Source organism: Vigna umbellata, chromosome 8 (assembly GCF_029865625.1).
Source record: "Vigna umbellata cultivar VRB3 chromosome 8, Vumbellata_1.0, whole genome shotgun sequence".
In the NCBI taxonomy this organism is placed as follows: domain Eukaryota; kingdom Viridiplantae; phylum Streptophyta; class Magnoliopsida; order Fabales; family Fabaceae; genus Vigna; species Vigna umbellata.
The window spans coordinates 30,835,931-30,857,695 of NC_142172.1; the positions used below are offsets into that span (position 1 = coordinate 30,835,931).

The 21,765-nt window shown below is 31.6% G+C and overlaps 2 protein-coding genes across 3 annotated transcripts; one reads left to right on the forward strand and one right to left on the reverse strand.

Moving 5' to 3' along the window:
• Window positions 1–6,849: 6,849 nt before the first annotated feature.
• On the forward strand, window positions 6,850–7,314 carry LOC148194456 (polyubiquitin-like). Its single transcript, XM_088097235.1, has one exon. It carries the CDS (start codon window positions 6,850–6,852, stop codon window positions 7,312–7,314), a length of 465 nt encoding a protein of 154 aa, XP_087953361.1.
• A 3,980-nt stretch (window positions 7,315–11,294) lies between these two features.
• LOC124824754 (RNA polymerase sigma factor sigF, chloroplastic-like) lies at window positions 11,295–17,055 on the reverse strand. 2 transcript variants are annotated; one of them, XM_047297255.2, is made up of 9 exons: window positions 16,756–17,055; window positions 14,937–15,088; window positions 14,556–14,680; window positions 14,241–14,441; window positions 13,848–14,121; window positions 13,545–13,775; window positions 12,968–13,108; window positions 12,601–12,801; window positions 11,295–11,944 (listed from the first exon to the last, which is right to left on the reverse strand). In XM_047297255.2, exons 1-9 carry the CDS (start codon window positions 16,874–16,876, stop codon window positions 11,657–11,659), a joined length of 1,734 nt encoding a protein of 577 aa, XP_047153211.1. In that variant the 5' UTR covers window positions 16,877–17,055; the 3' UTR covers window positions 11,295–11,656. The 2 variants fall into 2 exon arrangements, with proteins under 2 accessions (XP_047153211.1, XP_047153210.1); XM_047297254.2 differs by having other exon boundaries at window positions 13,848–14,136; window positions 16,756–17,054.
• Window positions 17,056–21,765: the final 4,710 nt, after the last annotated feature.

The window sequence follows — 21,765 nt, forward strand, 5'->3', positions numbered from 1 at the left end:
CCAAGAAAATAAATTAAGTTGTGGCTTGCTCTTGTCTGATGTTTCCTTAGCACAAGGACAATGCCAATTAGATTGTCTGAAAAGTAACTAATCATGTATGTTGCCCTTGAAGCTTGCAATAAATAAGAGATATATTGGATTTTTATAAAGAAGGTGATACATTATACCAATCTAGAAAATGAATTATTTAAAAAAAAACAAAAATACATTTATATAACATGATTCTAAGTTTTAAGATTAAGGATATTTTAATAATTTTCATTTTCAAAACTAAAAGAAAGAAAAAAAAAAAGAAATCCTCAAATTCTTTCTTACCTCTCTCATTCCTCTCAACCCTTTCTCTTTCATCTCTCTCACTCCAACATTTTCTCTGTGTAGCTTCAACTGAAAAAAATCAAAAATACTGGTTGCTAAACAATCTTACAAAAAATGATTTTATAATGAGTTTTCATTTTATAATTTTTGTCTTATCTAATTTTATCCAATTTTCACAAGCATAAAGGAATTAGTAATTGACCTGTAAAAAAAAATCAGAAATACTCGCTCTTAAACAATTTCTTACAAAAAAATGATTTTATAATGAGTTTTTATTTTATCATTTTTATCTTATCTAATTTTATCTAATTTTCATAAGCATAATGACATCAAAGGAATTGGTAATTGGCATGAAAAAAAATCAAAAACACTGTGCTGTTAAATAATTTCTTACAAAAAATGATTTTATAATGAGTTTCATTTTATAATTTTTGTCGTATATAATTTTATCTAATTTTCAAAAGCATAATGACATCGAAAGGAATTGGTAATTGGTAATTGGCCTGGAGGGTTTTTTAGAGATGATGATAGAGGTTACTAAAGATGGTGAAATTGAAGAGATCTTGAATGAACCTTTGCCTGAAGATATGTCAATGACTCAACTCTTTTACCAAGGCAATTTATTTAACGGCAAGTGTTTTTTTTTCAATTAGGGCTACAGTAAGGATGACAAAAAAGGTTGGAGTGTGAGAGATGAAAAAGAAAGGATTGAGAGGAATGAGAGATGTGAGCAAGAGTTTGGGTTTTTTTTTTCTTTCTTTTAATTGAGTTAGAATCCATATTTTTGTCTACTAAAATCCGGTACATATTACTAAAATATACCAACTAAAAAACAGGGGTACACGCGTTAGCAAACCATATATATATATTAGTTATGTTTTACTCAGAATGTTTAATAAGAATTCTTTTTTTCTTAGTTTTTCTTTATAGTGTTTATATTATTTAAATAGGATATTACAATTATTATTAAATTACATAATGTGAAAAATAACAATATTTTATAAGAAAAATGGTATAAATTTGTTTTAAAATATTCTTAACTCTTACAAACATTTTTCTAGTTTTTCTTAACAATCATAATTATCTGGAATTGCGATTTTCTTTCTGAGTAAGTGTTTTTCTTGTATGAATACACTCTAGAAAAATAAAATAAGATTTACCTTTATTCAAAATCGAAAGATTTAAAGTAATTTTACCTTTCTTATTTATTTATATATATTCATATCTATAAAGTTCTCTGTATAATTCCTGGTCACTGCGTAATCAAGCAACAATTTTGTATTCTTTTAATTTTCATACAGTTGAAAGGTTGATGCAAGGAGAAGAAGGGTAACTATTTCTTTTACTTTTTGTCTACTATGAAAGTGTATATAATTGTTACTTCCAACATTGTTACTGATTGAATATTTTCTTTTATCATGAGAGAAGAAAATCAGATACAGGGTCCAGAAGCTAGTATCTGGTACACTACTCTGTTTTTTTTTTTTTTTGTAACAGTAGAATGGGATCCCTGGAATATGTTTCCTTTTTAAAGATAAAGCCATGAATGGAGGCACTGCAAGAACACTAATAGTAAAGATACCCACTTCCTAAAAAAGTTTCCAGTATAAAGGCAAAGTTACTTTCTGCACCATAATTCAACCATGTAGACATATGAGTCTCTGCACCTTTAGAATTACATTTTTCTTATTATTATTATGAATCAGAATCTCATCAGTGTAGCTTTTTCTTTCCATTTATTTAGTGTCACTAGCAGCTGAAAAATAAAAATAGAAATAAAAATAAGATCCTTAAGAGCTAATGAGAGAAGCTGAAGCACATAATTTCAGTACCATGATGAACTGAACCTCAAAATTTGAGTTTGACAGACCCTTAACATCTGAAAAAGATCAGTTCAATAATTCTTCTAGTTGTTGAAACTGATCTAATCTCTTTCACATAATGACATAGTGACATTCTTCAGTTACAACCTTAAAATAATAATAATAATAATAATAATAATAATAATATAGAGAAACCTAGATGAGTGAAGAGGGTTCCTTGGCTCAATGCTCATGCCAACAGAGAAGCATGGCTATGCAACGGCGAAGAATGTAGAATTTTGCTCGCTGCTTCTTCACCAGATGACTGCACTTCTTGCCAAAAGACTTGCAGGGATCACAAACTTGTTGCTGCTGATGATTGCTTTGGCTTATGTTGCTTTCCTCCACTGCCATGGATGATTTTCTGGAAAAATGTACTATTCCTGATATGTCACCATACAGCAATAATATTAAAGTGGCAGAAACGTTGGAGTTTCTGCTTCCACTGTCTATTTATATATGTATATGTATAAAAGCACATATCAATTTGGGTAGTAAATTTTTTGGATATTATAGATGAAGTATGGACTGTTACTATTGCAACACATCAGTTGTCAGAAGCATGTGCCAAATAGAATGGGCCAAAGTTTAGTTTCGTTTGAATTTTACCCTCTAAGCGCTATAATTCAGCCACCAGAAAAAAATGAGTCACTTCATCTCTGATATGGTCACAGGTTTCTCTGAGAACCATTATTCATTCAAGTAAATTTAAATGCAGATAGATCGTTTTGGTATTCTCCTTTGAAAATTAGTTTCATTTCCACAACTCATGTAATAAAGATTTGCAGAAAAGATAATAATGTTACTTATTTATTGAAAATCCACATCTATCTTTTGCAAAAAAGACAAATTTGTTTGAGTCAAGTAAAGCTATTAAGAACTCTGAACTCTTTTTAACCAATGTTTGGTACCTTAATAGTTTCAAAGTATTTAAGAATTGAAATTAAGAATAAAATGAATGATCCTAATAATAATATCTTAACGGAATTATGAGAAATTGTATGTTTATTTGTTAATTTTGTTGAGAAGGGGAGGGGGCGTGTTAAAATAGAACTTCATACTTGTTGGAAGTATACGTGGAGATAGTTTCTACTGATAGGAAGACAGGAACATATGTTAGATTTGACAACGTTTTCATAAGTTGTCTTAGAAGTAGTGGCCCAACCTATGTATGTGCCTCATATATAATTATGAAAATAAAATGGTGCATGATGGACTTGGCCTGCTCAAACAACGTATTTATGGAGCCTATACAGCCTCTAAATATTGTTTTTAGTTCTTAGAATGTAGTGGAAACAAGAATAATGGCACTTTTACTTTTCCTATTTACCAGAAATTTCCTTGATCAAGTGTTACAATGCATCATTTGGCATCTTTGCATCCTTTTCTCTTCTTCATCTTTCTTTTACAAGTCTTGGTGACTGCATAAACTATTGATAAAGTGGGTGGATTTTGTTTAATCTAGTAATTGCTACCTAGAAATCTTTGTTTCGGTCAGTTTGTACATAATTAATGTCCTTAAAACCTTAGGAAGAATTAAACTACCACATAATTGAACTTTATGATCACTACCAATTTTTGCAATGGTTAATAAATTTCCCTTATGATCCTAAGATAAATTCAAGTTCCGGTTGAAGATACAATCACAAAATTCATGTGCATCATCTTTCATATACATTTATTTGTACTAAGCTGTACAATAGTTTGATACTTGTATTCAATTGAGGAATAAAACAAAAAAAATTCATGTTCTTTGTTCTGTAGGTATGTTTGCTTTTCTCAAATGATCGATCAAGGTATTTTAGCTAGGCTGATTACAGGTTAGGTGGTGAGCTAAAATTGTTATCATGAAAAGTCGAGTTTAATTAGATTTTCAGTTTAATGTAACATGTACATGTGAATGCCACACTACTTTACATAAAGATGTTTGCAAATAAAAAATACATCCAATTCTCCATTTATTCAAACATCAAAACCTTTAGTTAAGATCTTAAATAATTATATACAAAATCAAAATTTTGAAACTTGAGTTAAATATATTTTTAATTTTTAAATTTAAAATAAAATTAAAATTCATTTATATCTTAAACTTTAATATATTTTGATCTTTAATTTTAAAAATAAATATATATTAATGTATTAAAACTTTTTGATAGACAAAAAATATATTTCAAAATAAATACCAGTTTAAAAATTCATTTAACACTAGTAAAAAAGAGGGCTTTTAACGTGCTATATACGCTTCGGTTATTACAAGACCGAAGCGTATAAAAACACGGTGGCATTTCTGTAAATATTGATACATTATATGCCTCGGTTATCCATAACCTGATGTCTATTTCTTTTACTGCCTCGGTTACTATGAGAACCGAATCGTAAAACTACGTGCCACCTCACCAGTCTCGTCTGTCCCATCTGCAAAGGCAGACTTTTTCAAGCCTTTTGCCTCGGTTTTAGTCAGACCCGAGGCAACAGGGTATTTAAATTTTTTTTAAGCATTTAGGCACCGTTTAAGACCCGAGGCAGTAGCTTTTTAGGTTAAAATTTCCTTTTCACGCTTTCTTCTTCGGTGCCTTCTTGCTGTCGTTCGTTGCTAATGCTTTGTCCAAGGAGTCCACGGTGCCGCCTTCCCGCCGCTTCTCGTCGCCCCTCTGCCGCGTGCTCGGCCCTCCGTCGCGTGCTTGCCCCTTCGTCGCGTGCTCGCCTCTTTGCCGCGTGCTCGCCCCTCCGTCTCGTGCTCGCCCCTCCGTCGCATGCTCGTCCCTCCGCCACGTGCTCGCCTCTCCGCCGCGTGCTCGGCCCTCCATCGCGTGCTCTCCCATCCGTCGCATGCTCGCCCCTCCGTCGCGTGCTCGCCTCTCCGCCGCGTGCTCGCCCCTCCGTCGCGTGCTCGTCCCTCTGTCGCATGGTCATCCCTCTCGTTGCGTCAAAGGTCGCGCTGACACAAATTCGCGATTAGGGTTTCCATCTAATTTGGGGATTTTCTGGAGGTTTCATGGACGAAGTATGAGGAGGTTGTTGGAGATGAAGGAACTCACGATTTGGCTCACGGTGGTGATGGTGGGTTTTGGTGGTTCATGGTGGTTTCTAGGATGAGATTGCTGGTGTGAGTGGGTTTTGGCTTTTACTGCAGGTGGTTGGATGATTGATGGAGGCATTGCGTGAGGAGGATGAGATTGCTGGTGTGAGGTGTTTTTGCAGGTCTGTAAATTTCTGATGATGAACGAAGAAGATGGTGGTTCACAAATTGGGTGGTAGGGCGATTCTCGCGAAGGATGAAGGTGGTCTATGGTGGTGTTTTGGGTGGTCTGATGTGAGAAAGACGGTGGTGTTTGGCGGCGTGAGGTGTTTGGAAGCGTGAGAAGGACGGATGGTGGTCGGCGGTGGGGAAACCAGGAAGACCATACTACCTCGGTTCCCTTTTAACCGAGTTCTAATCCTACCATACTACCTCGGTTCCCTTCTAACCGAGTTCTAATCCTATATCATTTTGTCTCGGTTTGTAACCGAGGCATAAAAAAGCATGTTTTTTACCTCGTCTAAATATACTTCGGGTTAAGAACCGGTGCCTAAAGGCTAAAATAACCGGTGCCATAGCCTCTAAATGCACTAGTGTAATGAGTAAAAGAGTAATAAAATGAATTAAAAATTTTATATGTATTATTTTTTAAATTTAAAACCAACCTATAATGAAATCTAATTCTTCCAATCTACTAAAAAAATTGGCATAGGTAAAACATTGAGGACAAAATACTTTCTTAAGTTCAGTAACACGTATTCTTGTATTAATTTGTTGCTATTTTAAGTATATAGTTAATTTGCATTTATTATTCTATTAATCCTGTAGATGTTTAGGTTTATGAAACGGGTAAAAAATTGATATTATTGTAAGCTTTTCAAATCTGATCAAATATTATCTAAACTTAACCAAAAAATTAAAAAAAAATGAATATATAGTAAATTAATAAAGAAATACTAGATGAAATTGGGTAAATAATTTGTAGATAAAAAAAGCTTAAAAAATAGACTTCAAATAATTTAAATGAATTGGTCTAAAATGTCTTCTTTTCATTATTTGTTTTAAGACCAAATATAGGTTAAATCCAACTTTTAATTCATCCCAATAACTTCGTCTTTTTTACCTAGCGAGTATCAGTTTAAAAATCACCGTGGTTAAAAATAACCGCTAGTGATCATTCGCTGCAAAAAGTAAATAAAGACTAAAATTATAAGTAATTAAAAATAAGGGATTAAAATGGTGAAAAAAAAACCATAATTTCCTGTTTTAACTAAAAAAAATTAGTTTATGGTAAGTGAAATCAAAATATTAATTTATATTGATATTTTCGGTATGATAAAGAGATATATGGGTTACTTTTGATTTCACCGGCAACTTTCTGGTTAGATAGTCTAGTATATATACTTTTGTACCTAATAACATATATCAATATGTCATTATATACCTAAAGTCACAGAAAATAAATGATGTATGAACCACCTTATCACAAAGTTCACACCACATCCAAATTAAAGGTTTGTGACTATGTTAGTTTAGCGCCTCAATTGTAAATTAGTATGCAATAGCCCAATAAATGTAATGCAACCAAATTGTACATGCATTTATTTTATACAGATAATAAAGAGATAAGAAAACTCAAATACATACAAAACTATGGTGTATTTCAAAATAACTGGTGGAGAGATAGTGCCCGAGATAGAAATGATGTCATCAGACACAATTTTTGATCTGAAACAGAAGATTCAGAAGGAGTTGGATGTAGAAATTTACAGGCAAAGCTTGTGGCACCATAACAGAATAATGAGAGACCATGAATACATAGAGGATTATGACTTTCGAATGAGTGAAACATTGTATCTCACCGTTACTCCATTGCCACTTCATCACAAACTTCACGTCTTGATTAGATCTGTGGGCAGTGATGGGTATGTGAGGGTGAAAGAGACTGATAAGGTGAGTGATCTTCGCAGAAAAGTTGAGAGATATTGGGTTGTTCCTTCAAATCTTATCACCCTTACACGTCACAATGTTGTTATGGAGAATAACCTTCCTCTTTATGCTTATTATGTTAACGAGGCTTCTGAAATTCAACTTGATGTTACGATTGAACCGCGTTGATGGGTAGGTTTTGGTTAAGTTTATGACATGATAAAAAAAGGTGATGTTATATGTTTGAAAAATATTAAATAAGAGAAATTAGCAATTTATAATAAACTTCAATAAATATAGAGGTGAACTTTTTATGATGTCAAAGTTTATTATTTTGATGGGAAATAAAAGTTAGAATAATTATTTGTCTATTAGCATGTTAGTGAGGAGAGAAGAGTATCTTAATGAATAGTGATGTCTATCCTTGTGAAGGAGACATAGTAATCAACCTTGCACACATCATTTACCCAAAAGAGAGGATATGTGGTTAGCAAAAGACTGGATGCTTAAAGATTTGATAAAGCTTGAAGATTGATGGTGTCTAGAACCATTATGTAAATCTGACTTAGGATATAAGTCTTAGTGTGTGTTTTGAAGTTATTCAACCTGTTAAAATGTTGTTGAACCGGTTAAATGGCTTGCACATACAATTTTGTGAATAATATGTTCAATCGATTGAAATAACAATCAATCATTTCACATACTTAAGTGAAATCAATCGATTGAGAATTACTTTCAATTGATTAACATGTCTATTTGCAAGCTATATACACTTTCTCTTCTTTGAGAGGAGTAACACTTTCAAAAAACACAATATCAGTTCTAAAAATTGGAAAAACTCATTCTCTCTAAGGAAGATTGTGTCATTGTTGTTCGCAACTAATCTTGGATGTGTTTGAGTTGTGATTGCTCCTAGTTGTTGGGGTTTAAAGAGGTTCTTGATTGTTTAGGAGAGTTAATATTGAGGTTTGACCTTTTTATTGTATTCATTTGTGTTTGTGTGTTGTTTTTAATGTGAGTTTAGGTCTACAAAAGGATTCTTGTTGTGTACTTGTTGTTTCTTGTGTGATTCAAAAAAAACCTTGTATTGTGTGGTTTATGTTTTTCAAGAATTCAATTGTATGGATATTGAAATTTTTTGAGTTAGTGGAGGTTAACATCAGGTTGTCTTGACAAACAGCTTGTAGCTCCATTGGAGTGAAGCAATATAAAAATTTTGTGTCCATTGATTTAATTTTCTGCAATGTATTGTACTAAGTTGTTTTTGTCAAGAAAATTAATTTGATTGATATGTAATAATAATCTTTTTGTGATTACATAATGAACTGATAAATCAGTGCACCTGTTATTATTGTAGTTGATCTTGGTTATCAAATTAATGAACTTGAAATCATATTGTTAAGTGACATTGGTGTAAAATTCATTATCAGAATTTTAATCGATTGATTTCAATTTTCATTCAGTTAAAATGTTTAATCCATAACTAATGCATTGTTGAGTATTGTGGTCAATCTAATTTTTATATAAAGGTCTTTTTCATATTTTGAAAAGAACAATTTCTTTGTTTTAGAACAAAGGGGTCAATTTAAACCCCAACACCTCGTCCCTTCTTGGCTTAAAACCCCTTATTGTGATTACATATCTTTCATAGAAGATGTAAATTTTCAAATAACACATGTATTATCATTAAAGACAATGTTTCATGTTGCAACTATTGCAATACCAAGTTGGTTGAAAAGTTGAATCTTACTATCTTACCCATCCAAAACCTTATAACTTCTTTGGTTTATGAAGTAGGTGAAGGTAAAGTTTTCCATTGGGAACTATGAGTGTTTCTTTATGATAAATTACTTATGGAAGCTTGTCATGTCTTATTAGGAAAACCATGATAATTTGACAAGATATCCATGCATAATGGTCTTGCTAACGAGATAACCTCCCCCTATGAGGAGAAAAGGTTTGTTCTTCATCCTTTGACACTAGCTCAAGTTACAAAGAATTAAGTTCAAACAAACATAAAGGAAAAGGAAGAGAAAAAAAAAGTAGAAAAACCAATAATGTTAATTAAAGAAGGACAAGGTTTGGGAGAACAGTGTTCTTCCCAAGAGATGATTCATAAAGAGAATATTTAGTCCAACAAATATGAAATATAAAAAAAGTTATAGTTGTTGTTCCCACAATCAAATTAAATAATAGATCTCTAATGTAGTGATGGGTTGTCTAAAGAAGAAGTAGATGTCTAATCAAGAGTAAATGGTCCATTATGAAGTCCAAAAGTGTTTAGTTTATAAGAAGTCACTAGAAATTAAGTATACACGGGGTTAGCCAACCCAAAGTTGTCTCTCAGCAAATCAAATCGTGATATTAGTAAACTATATTCTTAGGATGTCTAAAGAAACAAAAATTAGAGAAAATAATAATTGAATGGTTTTATTGATATAGACAATGCTTAAAGGAGTAAGAATAAAATAATTAAAAGGTATATTGATTCTCTAGTTCATTCATAGTTGAATTCTTCATCAATTTTCATGTAATTATCATTCATCCAAAGTCTTAACATAATTGAATTAATGAAACAAGCATCAATCAATCATTGAGTATATCTCACATCTCCAAACATTTTTGTTTGAGATTTACCTTTTACCTCTTGAATTAAGAAAACTAATAAGAACTTCAATTAAAGTACAAGATTGAATCATCACCAACCATTCTAAAACAACTCAAAGAACAAAAATTGAAATTCAAAAAGAATAAACAATAAAAACACAGATTTGATTAATTCATTAAATATCTCTCATGTCTCCAAACGTCTATATTCTATATTTATAGCAAACAAAATATTGTTAGAACTAAGCAAATTAATAAAATTTCCAATAAAATATTATAATTGAATCGTCAGCGAGCATTGAAAACAATGCTAACAAGAGAAATTGAAATTAAAAGAGAACATATAGAAGCACACTCTCATAAAACCTTAAAATTTACTATAAACTCATTAGAGAAACCATGCAAAAAGGTTTATCCTTCCATGCTAAAGACGAGGAAGAATTACAAAAGGAAAAATAGCAAAAATCTAATGTGTGACTAAGCGTTGAGCAAAGAAGCATGAGTGGTGACAGGTTGGTTTTTCAACCTCCAACTCTTTATGGGAAAATAATGTATGGTTAGTTTTCTTTCTTTCTCTCTCATTAGAGTCTTAATATTATTTGTTTTCATTTCTATGTAAGAAATTGAAAACAAAAAATATTTGGAAAATCATAAATTTAACAGCACTCTCATTCTTAAGTTTTGCAAGAATGGGTATAGTTCAATTCACTTCCTTCATCGACTCCTTAAAACTAATAGAAGAAGCACTTGAAATAAGCTAATAAATAAAGTCTCACATCACTTAAAATAAACATTTTGTTCATAGAATAAGACATTTTGTACATAATTTGGGCAGCACTTTGTAGCTTGTGTGATGCCTACCTTGCATGTACAACTCACTCTTTCTTGTTCTTCAAAGGTCATAATGAGACTAATCTTTTCCTCAATTCTTCTTCAAAGAATCTTCAGGACCAAAACTGAGTTTTTATTATACACTTGTTGAAGTTTATATTTTTTTTATTTTATTTCCCTTGAAGTTTCCGTTGTAGGATTGGAAGGAGAGTTCCATCATACTAATTAAAAATTAGAAACAAAAGTGCAACCAAACTTGCAAAGAAGTCGTAAAAAGTAAGCTGCTTTCGAAAATAGTGGAAAGATATTGCGGGAATAGAAATGTCGATATTAGATACCATTCTTGATCTGAAACATAAGATTAACATGGATTTGGAAGTCGAAACCTACGGGCCAGGCCTCTCGCATAGCAAGAGTATTGATACATAATGAATTGAATAACAACTATGGCTTCAGCGAAAGTGAAACACTACATCTTATGATCACTCCACTGTCCCCTAACAGCACACATTCTATGCCAAGAGAAAGGTAATGGGCAGCTACAGGTATAAGGAGGTGAAAGAAGAATAAGGTTAGTGACCTGCACATAAACATAGTTATAAGCTTATTTTACAAATAAGTTTTTTTTATCAGTTTTAGTATAATAACCTGAGTTGATGACATCTCCCATAGACTTAGTACAGAAAGGTAATGTTTTTTTTTTCTCAGACAAATGAAATGGTAAATAAAACTAGGACAATGGAGGCATTTAATATTATGATCAATCAAAAGAATAATAGTAGAATACAAATTCGTAGACATATACATGATAAAATCTAATTCATTTAACAAAAAAGAAAAACTTTCTTTACTGGAATAATACTATTTCAATGTTTTCCACAGGAATGTTCACATTTGTATAAGCCTCACCTCTTAATACACATTACAATTTTCATCTGCCAATTGACTGCTATCAAAGTCCTCTCTGATTTGACCTCAATCACAGTGTTCATCAAATTTGCCTTCAAAAGTTGGATCCTCACACAACTGTTTAACTCGTTGCAAGAAAAAGTCTGCGCCGTGTGAAATGAAACTACATAACCTTGGTGTCTACTTATAAAAGCAAGTCTACATAAGCATCAAGTCCTTGTTTGACAAGGCACTTCTTAAGCTTATATAATGCTCGGATCTCCAATTGACGAACCCTTTCCTTAGACAAACCAAATATGTCTCCAATTTCTGATAAAGATTTCTGTTCACCATCTTCAAAACCATATCTTAGTCGGATTATTTTCCTTTCTTTGGGGCGCAAGATAGTTAGGACATTGAGCACATGCCGCCTCATAAGCTGTTTTTCAACACTCAAGTCTGTGGCCTCAACTGTGGGATCTGCAGTAATCTCCTGCAATTACAAAAATAATATGGTTAAATTTGTTGTGTTGAGTATTTTTGTTACAAAATTCTATACCAAAACTATATGGAAATAATATAAAAATTCAGAGATGGAATCATATTGCACAGCAGCTAATGCATATAAGTATATAAGGAAATTGTGATGATTGTCACAAGTTAACAAAATCACATATAAGTGACCTTGGTAATGAATTGAACAGAACAAAGAAAATAGTAACTTGACTCTGATCACTACTATTGAAATAATTAAACTTTCCATTAAGGTACTGTGCTATGACTCCTTGGCTAATCTCATACCGAAATGTTGTGACCAGATTCTGATGTACAAGCTCCTCCGAGAGCTAAAATACTTTATACTGCTGGTCCCCTTTCATCACGCACACCAGAATCCAATTACTAGGCAAAATTCAATATTCTTGTAGTTATCATTAGACTATCACCAATTTGGTTTTACGTTACGTTATCAGCACAAGCAAAACTCTCCAAACAAAATTGGAGGCTGATTATAAGCTGTTTTAAATCCTTTTTGCGCTAAGCATTCTAAACATTGATTCAGGACTTGTTTCTCACAGTTACACTATAGATCTAATAAATTGCATGATATCAAGGGGGAAATCACATCAATTTTCTGATAGCATGCAATACCTGGAAAGTTGTATCTTGGTCAGCCCACACAGTTTTCTGCATAGAAATTGGAGTTCTTGCAGAATATAGTAATTTGTCAATCTTTTCTACTGTAATTCCTACCCTTCTTGCTAATTCTTCTTTAGTTGGGTGAAGATTTCCTTCCTGAATGTACAATTTCTTTGCTTCCATTACCTTGCCCAATTGGATATATACCTTCTCCTGGAGATAACACATGATTTGTGTGTTACAGAAATAAAATCGATGCTTGACTATAAAAAATATTTATGCAATGGTAGTAGGTAACATCTTTTTTTTTATCGTCAAGAAAAAAATATATTTCATGGAAAATGACTCTTCAAAAGGTTGATGCTTAAAATTTAGGTACCGGCAGACGGATTGTCCTGGAATGTCTAAACACCGCTTTCCTTATTGCTTGCCTTATCCACCAGAATGCATAATTACCAAATCGGGAACCGGCTAGGGGATTGAATTTTTCAACACTCTTCATAAGGCCCATACTACCCTCCTGCAACAGCACCAGAAGAGAAATGTAAAAGATACAGCTGCTAAATGTGATTGACAATTCTGAAGAGTGAAAATGGTGGTTACAACCCTTTAATCAGAGATTTTTTTTTCCCACATTCTTGCTCCAACCCTAGCCAACCATGTTTTTTTGGGTTCTTCTATGTTGAGAACAGTTGATGAATGTATTAAATTGAGTTCATTAAATATGAAAAAATGGCAAATAAAAAACATTTGTTCCCCTTCTATACCCTACATCTGTAACCATTTTATCTCTTTCACATTTTAGAGAAGTCACAAATCACGGTTCACTAATTGGTGGAATACTAGGCAACCCAACCATTTTCTTCAATGATATTCACAATGTATAATATAACCACGTAAACACTAAACAGCCTTTGCTACAGGGGAAGGAACGTCTATAATTTTGGAAAGGCTACCTGTAATAAGTCCTGAAGGCTGAGACCACGTCCCTGATAACTTTTGGCAACATGGACTACCATGCGTAAATTTGCTTGAATCAACTTTTCTCTGCTTTTGTTTCCATGATGAAGCTGAGCATGGAGCTTTCGAGAGTTAAGTCCCGCACCCTCAGCCCATTCAGCCATAGTTGGTTCCCTACCAAATTGAGATTGGAGTCTGGTCTTCAATTCTTCCAATTTCAATAAGTCCTGTTTCATACTTCATGTCAATAGATCATCAAATGTGTTTAGGTAAGGAATTCAAGGGAACTAGGAAAGCACCTGTATCTGAGAAATCAGTTCAGATTCTTGTTCAAGTGTCAAAAGTTGTTTTGTTTCAGGACCCCTCAAGAACATGCGTAGGGTATCATTGTGATCAAATTCTTCATTTATATTCTTTTCTTTGCGTAGCCTTTCTTGAGAATCATCCTTTCTTGTATCGTAGGCTTCATCATCTTTAACTACGGACTTAGGTACTTTTCTTTGTTTTGCTCGTCTCTCTAAAAGCCGAGTTGACCTCACAGTTTTATTTCTCCCAATTGATGGGTCCGCCAAACTAGTGGAAGCCAGACTGAATTGAAGCTTTTAGTTTAGGCATTACACTTTAAACAGATAGCCTATAAACAGGAAAAATAAATTACAAATGTTAGAGCTGGCCAACAAGATAGAACTAACCCAAAAGGAATTGAATCATCATCAGCTTTAGTTGATTTCAGGCCTTCAACAACTAAGGATGCCTGTTTTGCAGTAGACAAAGCTTTCTTAGCAAGAGAAACTCCATTACATTGCACACTATCTGTCCGTCTGTCCGAGTCAACAGAAATATGCTGTAGAGTTGAAGAAGCAGCAATTTCTCCTGTTTGGGAGGAAGTTAATCTGCAATAGATCACTTATGAACCTATAAGGAGACAACTAAAGATGGCCAAAACTTACTATAAAAAATTACTAAATGATTAAATTAACATATGAAAGAATAATTTTGTGTCTTACAAGTTCTGTAAACGAGGCCAGAGATGCAGGTGCTTCCTAAAGTCCAGCACTACCTGGTCAGCATTTCCAGTGTTATTCTCTTCATGAACCGCGTCCATATCCATCTGCCTTGTATTTAAAATTGCCTGCAGTAAAACATTGGGAAGATTAATTGGTACTGTGTGCAATATGTCACAATGCAGGAAAAGCTTATTAATCACAACCTGAAAAAAGAGTTTGTGAATCCATACAAAAAAAATTAATTTGCTGAGATCATAACAAGAATGGACCGTCAATCAACTCTTATTGACTAGTCCACAACTAAAACAGTACTAAGGATTTCACTATATGGATTAAAAGAAGCTGAATTTGATAGAGTCAGTGCATCAATAAAATTTGAACCTGAGATGTTTTGTCTTCCTTAGACATGTGAAGAAGAGGCCTATATTCATCACGCTGCTCTTGTAAAAGAACTGAGGCAGGGAAATTCTGGGCTGAAAAATTAGAGGACCAAGAGGCAACTGCAGAGGAAGCTTGTTCACGAAGCATCAAAACTGCAGGTTCATGAACATAGAAATCTTACATATGTTCAGCTCAGACTAATGACAGGTTGGGGAAAATACATATGCAGTCACACACCACTTGATCAAAGAGGAAATTTTTTGAAGAGACTAGGAGTATATTCAAAAATTAGCACAATGAACTCTTTAAGAATATCTATGGAAGGAGAGTTTCCGAAGAAGAGACAATGAAGGACACTACTTTCTTTTTAAATTAAGAGGGTTACTTGAAGTATATTTGAACAAATTTCTCCCTAAGTAATTCTAGAATAAAAAAATGAAAATATAAATGAAAAGGTTTCTCTGTAATCTAAAATACTAAATTTTAACATATAGAGAACTGTGTTCCATTTTTTCTTCTTATTTTTCTCATCTAAAATGGTTTATAGAGAATTTTATCCAAACATATATCTAATTTTAATAAAATCAGATAAAATGATGTAATTGTTTATAACAATTTATTATTGTTGATTGGTTAATTAATTGTCTCATGGAGAGGCTTGGGGGACCATGTCACAATCAAATTGTGACGTTTAGTCTACTATTCTCTAAAGTAGAATTATCTGGTGATAATTAGTTTTAGTTGTCTGTTTGATAATAAACATTTGATCCAACAATTAGTATCAGAGTCAAGATCTCAAGTATAATTCCCAGCATCATGATTTCCCATCGGATAGATATTACTGAGGGGGAAATGGTTGCATGATACATTAATTATCCTATGACGGAAGGTAGATAAGCCAAGTCACAATTGAATTAAATTATGCTCTTAAGTAAAAACTTTAGAACTAGTTTTAGATTTTGGCTTAATGATAGGCTATATAGATTCAACAATTATTCTTTCTTCCACTTTTTGAAGAGTGGTGATGTAAAAGGACTTTACACTTTCTTCCAATCACAAATTGTGGTATATGGTAAGTTTGTCCGGTTTTATATTAATTATTCTGAAGGTTCCATGAACAATTATTTAGTAGTTAACGGTATAAAAGAAATTAAACTGAAAATGCATAAAAGTTAGTCTCATAAGAAATCAAATCAAAGATATTTATTAGAAATAAACTGCCCCTTCCTTTCAATCCAACACTCAAACAGACCCTGCTATCCTAGAAACAGCACATGATTAAACTCTTGTTTTTCCTCAGCGAGATAGCCAACACAAATATAGGAAGTCAGCGAGTGTGCACCAACAGCTACACAACAATATAGAACGCCCATGAAATTAATTACCTAACTAAATCTCAATGACGTTAAAATTCATTAACTCATACGTGAAAAAAAAAACATAGAATTCAAGTACACAAAACACACAATTCAGGTCTCCAACGCAAAATTATGCATAAAGCAAACAGCATTGATGAAGTATAAATGATATTCAGCTTCTCAGAAAGAGCAAACACAGCATTAAGTAGAACTATGAAAGGATAAACCTGAAAAAAACGAGTAATGTATCTTGACACATTACTGAATTGAAAAATTCTTGAGCCAGAAAAACCAACACTAACTATAATTCTCTTAATGAAGCAACATAACGCCATGTAAAATTGGGAAAAGGAGCCGAGGAAATAATAATAATAATGTTGCTTTGAAAACGCATGGTTCTAGATAGAAGTAAATGAAAAGAGAAGGGAATTGCAATGACAATTGAGTTATAACAACAGCACCGGAAGTAGAAGAGGACGGAGAGTGAGTGTTCCAAGGGTGAGTTCTTGAAGGAAACGGTGGAGACGAACAGAACATAGTCCTTGCGAACTCCATAGGAACGAGAAGAACAGCATAGTACATTAGAGTGGTGAGTTGGTAGCAGAAGAAGGTTGCAGCGTGATCATTGTGCAGAGGAAACGCAGGTGCTGTTTCCTTGCCACCATGGCGGAGTGTGATATTTAGAGAGAAACGGATAAAGAAGGTGGAAAAGCCTTCCCAAGAGACGTAGCCTATTTCGGACCTCTGAATTTCTTTGTTTTTCCGACACTGGATTAGGTTCTCCTTTTTATTTCTCATGATAATTCACAAAATATTTTTATTATTGTGTGAATGTATTATGGTGATTTTCCGTTTGGGTCGCCCCCAAAGGTAATTTCTTCCTGCACTCCTATAATTCCAACATACACCTCCATAAACTTAAAAATTTCAAATTTATTTATGATTTAGGATTTCCAGTTTCAATTCTTGGAATATTATACGGTATTTTTGTATTATGGAATGTTTTACTCTGGAATGTATAATTCAGACTACAAAATGAAAACACAAGATTTCATATTTCAAAATACAAAATTGTATTATGAATTATGTAATCTAAAATATATTTTTTATTTTGTATTTTAAAATATATATGTATTTCATATAAACAGCTTAAAATGTATTTTTGGAAGAGGGTTTGTTGGGTTTTGTAGAATCCGGAAGAGGGTATAGGCAGAAGATAGGATAAAATTAAAAATAACAAGGATAAACTGATCATTTCACTACTTTACAAAAGTGCAAGTTGCAATTAAGAGTTTCAGAAAGAAAAGTTCGTCCACAAAACATTGCAGCCCAAAAATAAAAGGGTGTTTCACCCTACACCTCCAACACACTTTCAAAAATTTCTTTTTTAACTTTTTAACATCTTATTTTCCACCTCCAACTTTTTAAAAATTTTATTTTTCTTTAATAAATATTTTTTTATTTTATTCTCTTTTTTCTTATTAAAGCACTCTCCACCACTTTAAAAATAATCTAATTTAATTTAAAATTTAAATATTATTTAATATAATTTTATATTTTAATCATTATTAAAATATGATTTATATATAATAATAGTTATATTAAAAAAATAAAAAATAAAATAATTAAAATAAAAATAATAATTAAATAAATAAATAAAATAATAACAATAATATAAAATTTGGTTTAATATATTCAAATATATTAAATTATATTAAAATATTAAAAAAATTAAATAATTATTAAATTGTAAATAAAAACTAAAAATTTAAAAAACTTGTTTATCATATGTCAAAATCCATAAAATATGCTAATAGTTTTGTTTTTTATTTAAAATTTAATAAATATTTAATTTAATTTAAAATTATAATATTATTTATTATATTTTTATATTTTAATAATTATTAAAATATGATTTATATTTTTATAATAGTTTTATTAAAAAAATTAAAATAATAATAACTAAAATAAGAGTAATAATAATGAAAATAAAAATAATATTCAAAATCATAAATCATATTTAAATAATTATTAAAATATAAAATATAATAAATAATATTATAATTTAAAATTAAATTAAATTAAATATTTATTAAATTTTAAATCGAAAACAAAACTGTTAGCATATTTTACGGGGATTTTGATACGTAATAAACAAGTTTTTTAAATATTTAGTTTTTATTTTAAATTTAATAATTATTTAATTTATTGTAATATTTTAATATAATTTAATATATTTGAATATATTAAATCAAATTTTATATTATTATTATTTTTTATTTTAATTATTTTAATTATTTTATTTTTATTTTTTTAATATAACTATTATTATAATATAAATCATATTTTAATAATTATTAAAATATAAAATTATATTAAATAATATTTGAATTTTAAATTAAATTGGATTATTTTTAAAGTAGTGCATACTGCTTTAATAAGAAAGAGAAGAAAATAAAAAGATATTTATTAAAGTTAAAAATGAAATTTTTAGAAAATGAGATGTTAAAAGGTTAAAAATATAAATTTTAGAGGTACAGATGAGATGTCACGAGGACCCTTTCATTGTTTGTAGAGAGTGAGAGTTTATGGACAATGTGGCACACAAATAACTACTTTACACAAAATTTAACGTTGTTAATTTTAAAGGACTAAAAATTATAGTTTCTTAAAGAGGATGATCAAAATATAAAGAGAAACTAAATCTAATATGTTAAGGGACTAAAAGAATAATATCTATTTTAATTAATACATTAACTAATTGTTTTAGTCTCGTAGTGGTTGTTATTTAATAAGTGTTTTTAATGTAAACGTTAGCAATGTTTTTTCATTTAATAACTTGTGATAATTAATTTTTGTAATTATGTTTTCGCCTTTACCATGGAAAAGAATTGGCACACATCCATATATAATATAGATATGTCATGTGTTTCATATTATAATATCATTATTTATCCTACACATTTCCAGTTAAACTAAGATACCAAATATTAATATTTTATTATAAAAGCAACCAATGTAATTAAATATTTTTTTCTTAATAAATACCTATTTTTAATAACCTAAGTATTAAGACAAGATGTCTAAAAAAATTAGACTATTTAATAATTTATGTTTTGAAATTTAACATATAATACTTAATTGAAATATCATTTATGGAGTAAAATATCTTAAGAATATCTATATAAAAAATAATGTTGAAATAAGTAAACAAATTATCCATTACATGTCCATAAAAGTAGTTATAAAAATTAAGTACTGTGTTTGATAAAACGTATGTATAAAATAAGAAGAATTAAGTGTTGTATATTTTATTATTAAAAGATATACTACTAAGAAAAACATACTTAGCTAAGTGTATAACACAACGAGACATGCCTAAACATTGTCTAAATTTATAACATTAAATACATGTATATATTTTGTGCCTCTTTATTGATTGTACTTTATTCACTTTATTTGTGCATTCAAAAGTTTCGCATATCGTAAAGATGTTAAGAGATAGAAGACAATCTATGAATGTTTCCTTAAAGCTTTATGTTTTATCCAAGACGTACACACCATCACTACTAAAACAATGATATTCTTTCTAAGACGTAGAATAGTACATATCTTCGTACCTAAGGTCACTCATCTACTCTTAAGTTTGAGTTACGAATCTTTTTCGAAGATGGTCATATAAAGAGGACTTGTTGAAGAGAAGAAAAAAAAATTATTTAAATTCTTATGTTATTACTCTTCTTCTAAGCTCACATCGTCTAAGTCTTTATTGAAAAAAGAAAAATATATTTTGGTCTTCTATTTCATTATATTGGATCTACCTCTCTTTGAGAATCATTTGAATATGAATTTGTATTTAAAAACACCTTAATTGTGTTTGTAAATATAAGAATGAATCAAAATACTTGTTTGTTTAGGATCTAGTTAAGTAGACTAGTTGGAAAAGTGGGTAAAGTCGTACATATAGTTTGGATTGTGGTAAACTATGAGTCATTGATAATACTTGTTGTTTCGAGTAAAGTATTGAGGTCCCTTACTTAAAGCATCCAAAGTTGTTCTGAACATTGGATGAGCTTCTTGATGGTCTTCCATTATCCAAGTTACGTTGTTTGCTCTCTCTTCACCTTGTCCAAGTTGTGTGGGAGGTATCTGTCAAAGACACTCTGACCCTCAAAGCAGTGACTTTGCATAATAATCTTGTAATAAATATGAGTAATCATAATTAATTACCTGACCTCCCCCTTCATACATATATTTATAAATATTATAATGAGTTTAGTCTGACCCATTTATTACCAATAAATGACATTATTCCTATTAATTGTCAATCAATGACTGATATTCTCATTAATTGGCGATTAATAACTGTTATTGCTCATATTAATTGTCAATTAATGATTGTTCTGGATCGGTTGGTCATTTCCTGGCTAGATGGTTGATCCCCCAATCCTTGGCTGACCGAGTGGTCATACAGTACATAAGACCCCAAGCCCAAACAAACTCTTTATTCGAAGAGGTACGCATGGATTATTGTGAACTTGAGAGAGATCGTTCACGTTGTATTGGGGAGTTTGTTTTCGATGCGCTTTAAGTCTTCGTTCCTCTTTGTTTTGCCCGATCGATGAGTTATAGGAGTTCATTGGGAACATTTCTTAGGCCATATAAATGATGATGCAATGGGAGTTCACTTTGGAACGTTCCTCACTGATCGGTGAGCTCTAAGAGTCTTATAACTTTCCTAGACTAAAGGAATGATCTAGTGGGAGATCGTTCCTCACCGATCAACGAGCTCTAGGAGTCTTACAACTTTCCTAGGTTGAAGGAATGATCCGGTGGGACATCACTCCTCACCGGTTAGCAAGCTCTAAATTGACCAAGTGGTTTATATGCAGGGTCTGTCATCTGCACATAAGAAAAATAGCAATTCGAATTTGAACGATCAGAAAAAAGTGTAGCCAATCAAACTAGCTTAGGCTATAAGGCCGAATGGCCAAGCAAGCGAGATCGTTCAGTCTTCGGTTGAACGTTTAAAGACCAAAAATGAGAAATCCATATTAGGATGTGCCATGTCCGAGACATTAGTGCTTGATGCCTTTTGACCTACAAGAGAGTTGAGAACGTTGATCGTGACTATATGGATAGGCACTGCTCGGGATATGCTAAACAAGGGTCGAGTTGCCTAGTGAGGCTCAAACGATAGCCAAGGTATTAGAGCCTGACAAGACTGAACATATGTGGTCCAACTGACCAAACGGGAGAGAGACTAAGGTTTGCTCGGGCTATACCATTTTTGCTGGAACGTTAACATCATCCAAGCTACTATGTTTCATGATTTTAGTGTTCCCACTCCATCTTGGCAAATCAACCCTTCACTCTCACCCTGCTCTCTGCACGAACTTTTCGTGATTCATACCTTATGTGCTTATTAAAAAGCCACCGGTAGATGCACTAGAGACCTTCTCGTTTGTATC

What these genes read in the sequence shown, in the direction of transcription:
- LOC148194456 (XM_088097235.1), top strand. Translation starts at nt 6,850, where the DNA reads ATGGTGTATTTCAAAATAACTGGTGGAGAGATAGTGCCCGAGATAGAA.
- LOC124824754 (XM_047297254.2), bottom strand. Translation starts at nt 16,876, where the DNA reads ATGTACTATGCTGTTCTTCTCGTTCCTATGGAGTTCGCAAGGACTATG. An exon ending in TCCGTCCTCTTCTACTTCCG is followed by an intron (nt 15,089 to 16,755) that starts GTGCTGTTGTTA and finishes ATGAACCTGCAG; the next exon opens with TTTTGATGCTTCGTGAACAA. An exon ending in CCAGGACAATCCGTCTGCCG is followed by an intron (nt 12,802 to 12,967) that starts GTACCTAAATTT and finishes TGTTATCTCCAG; the next exon opens with GAGAAGGTATATATCCAATT.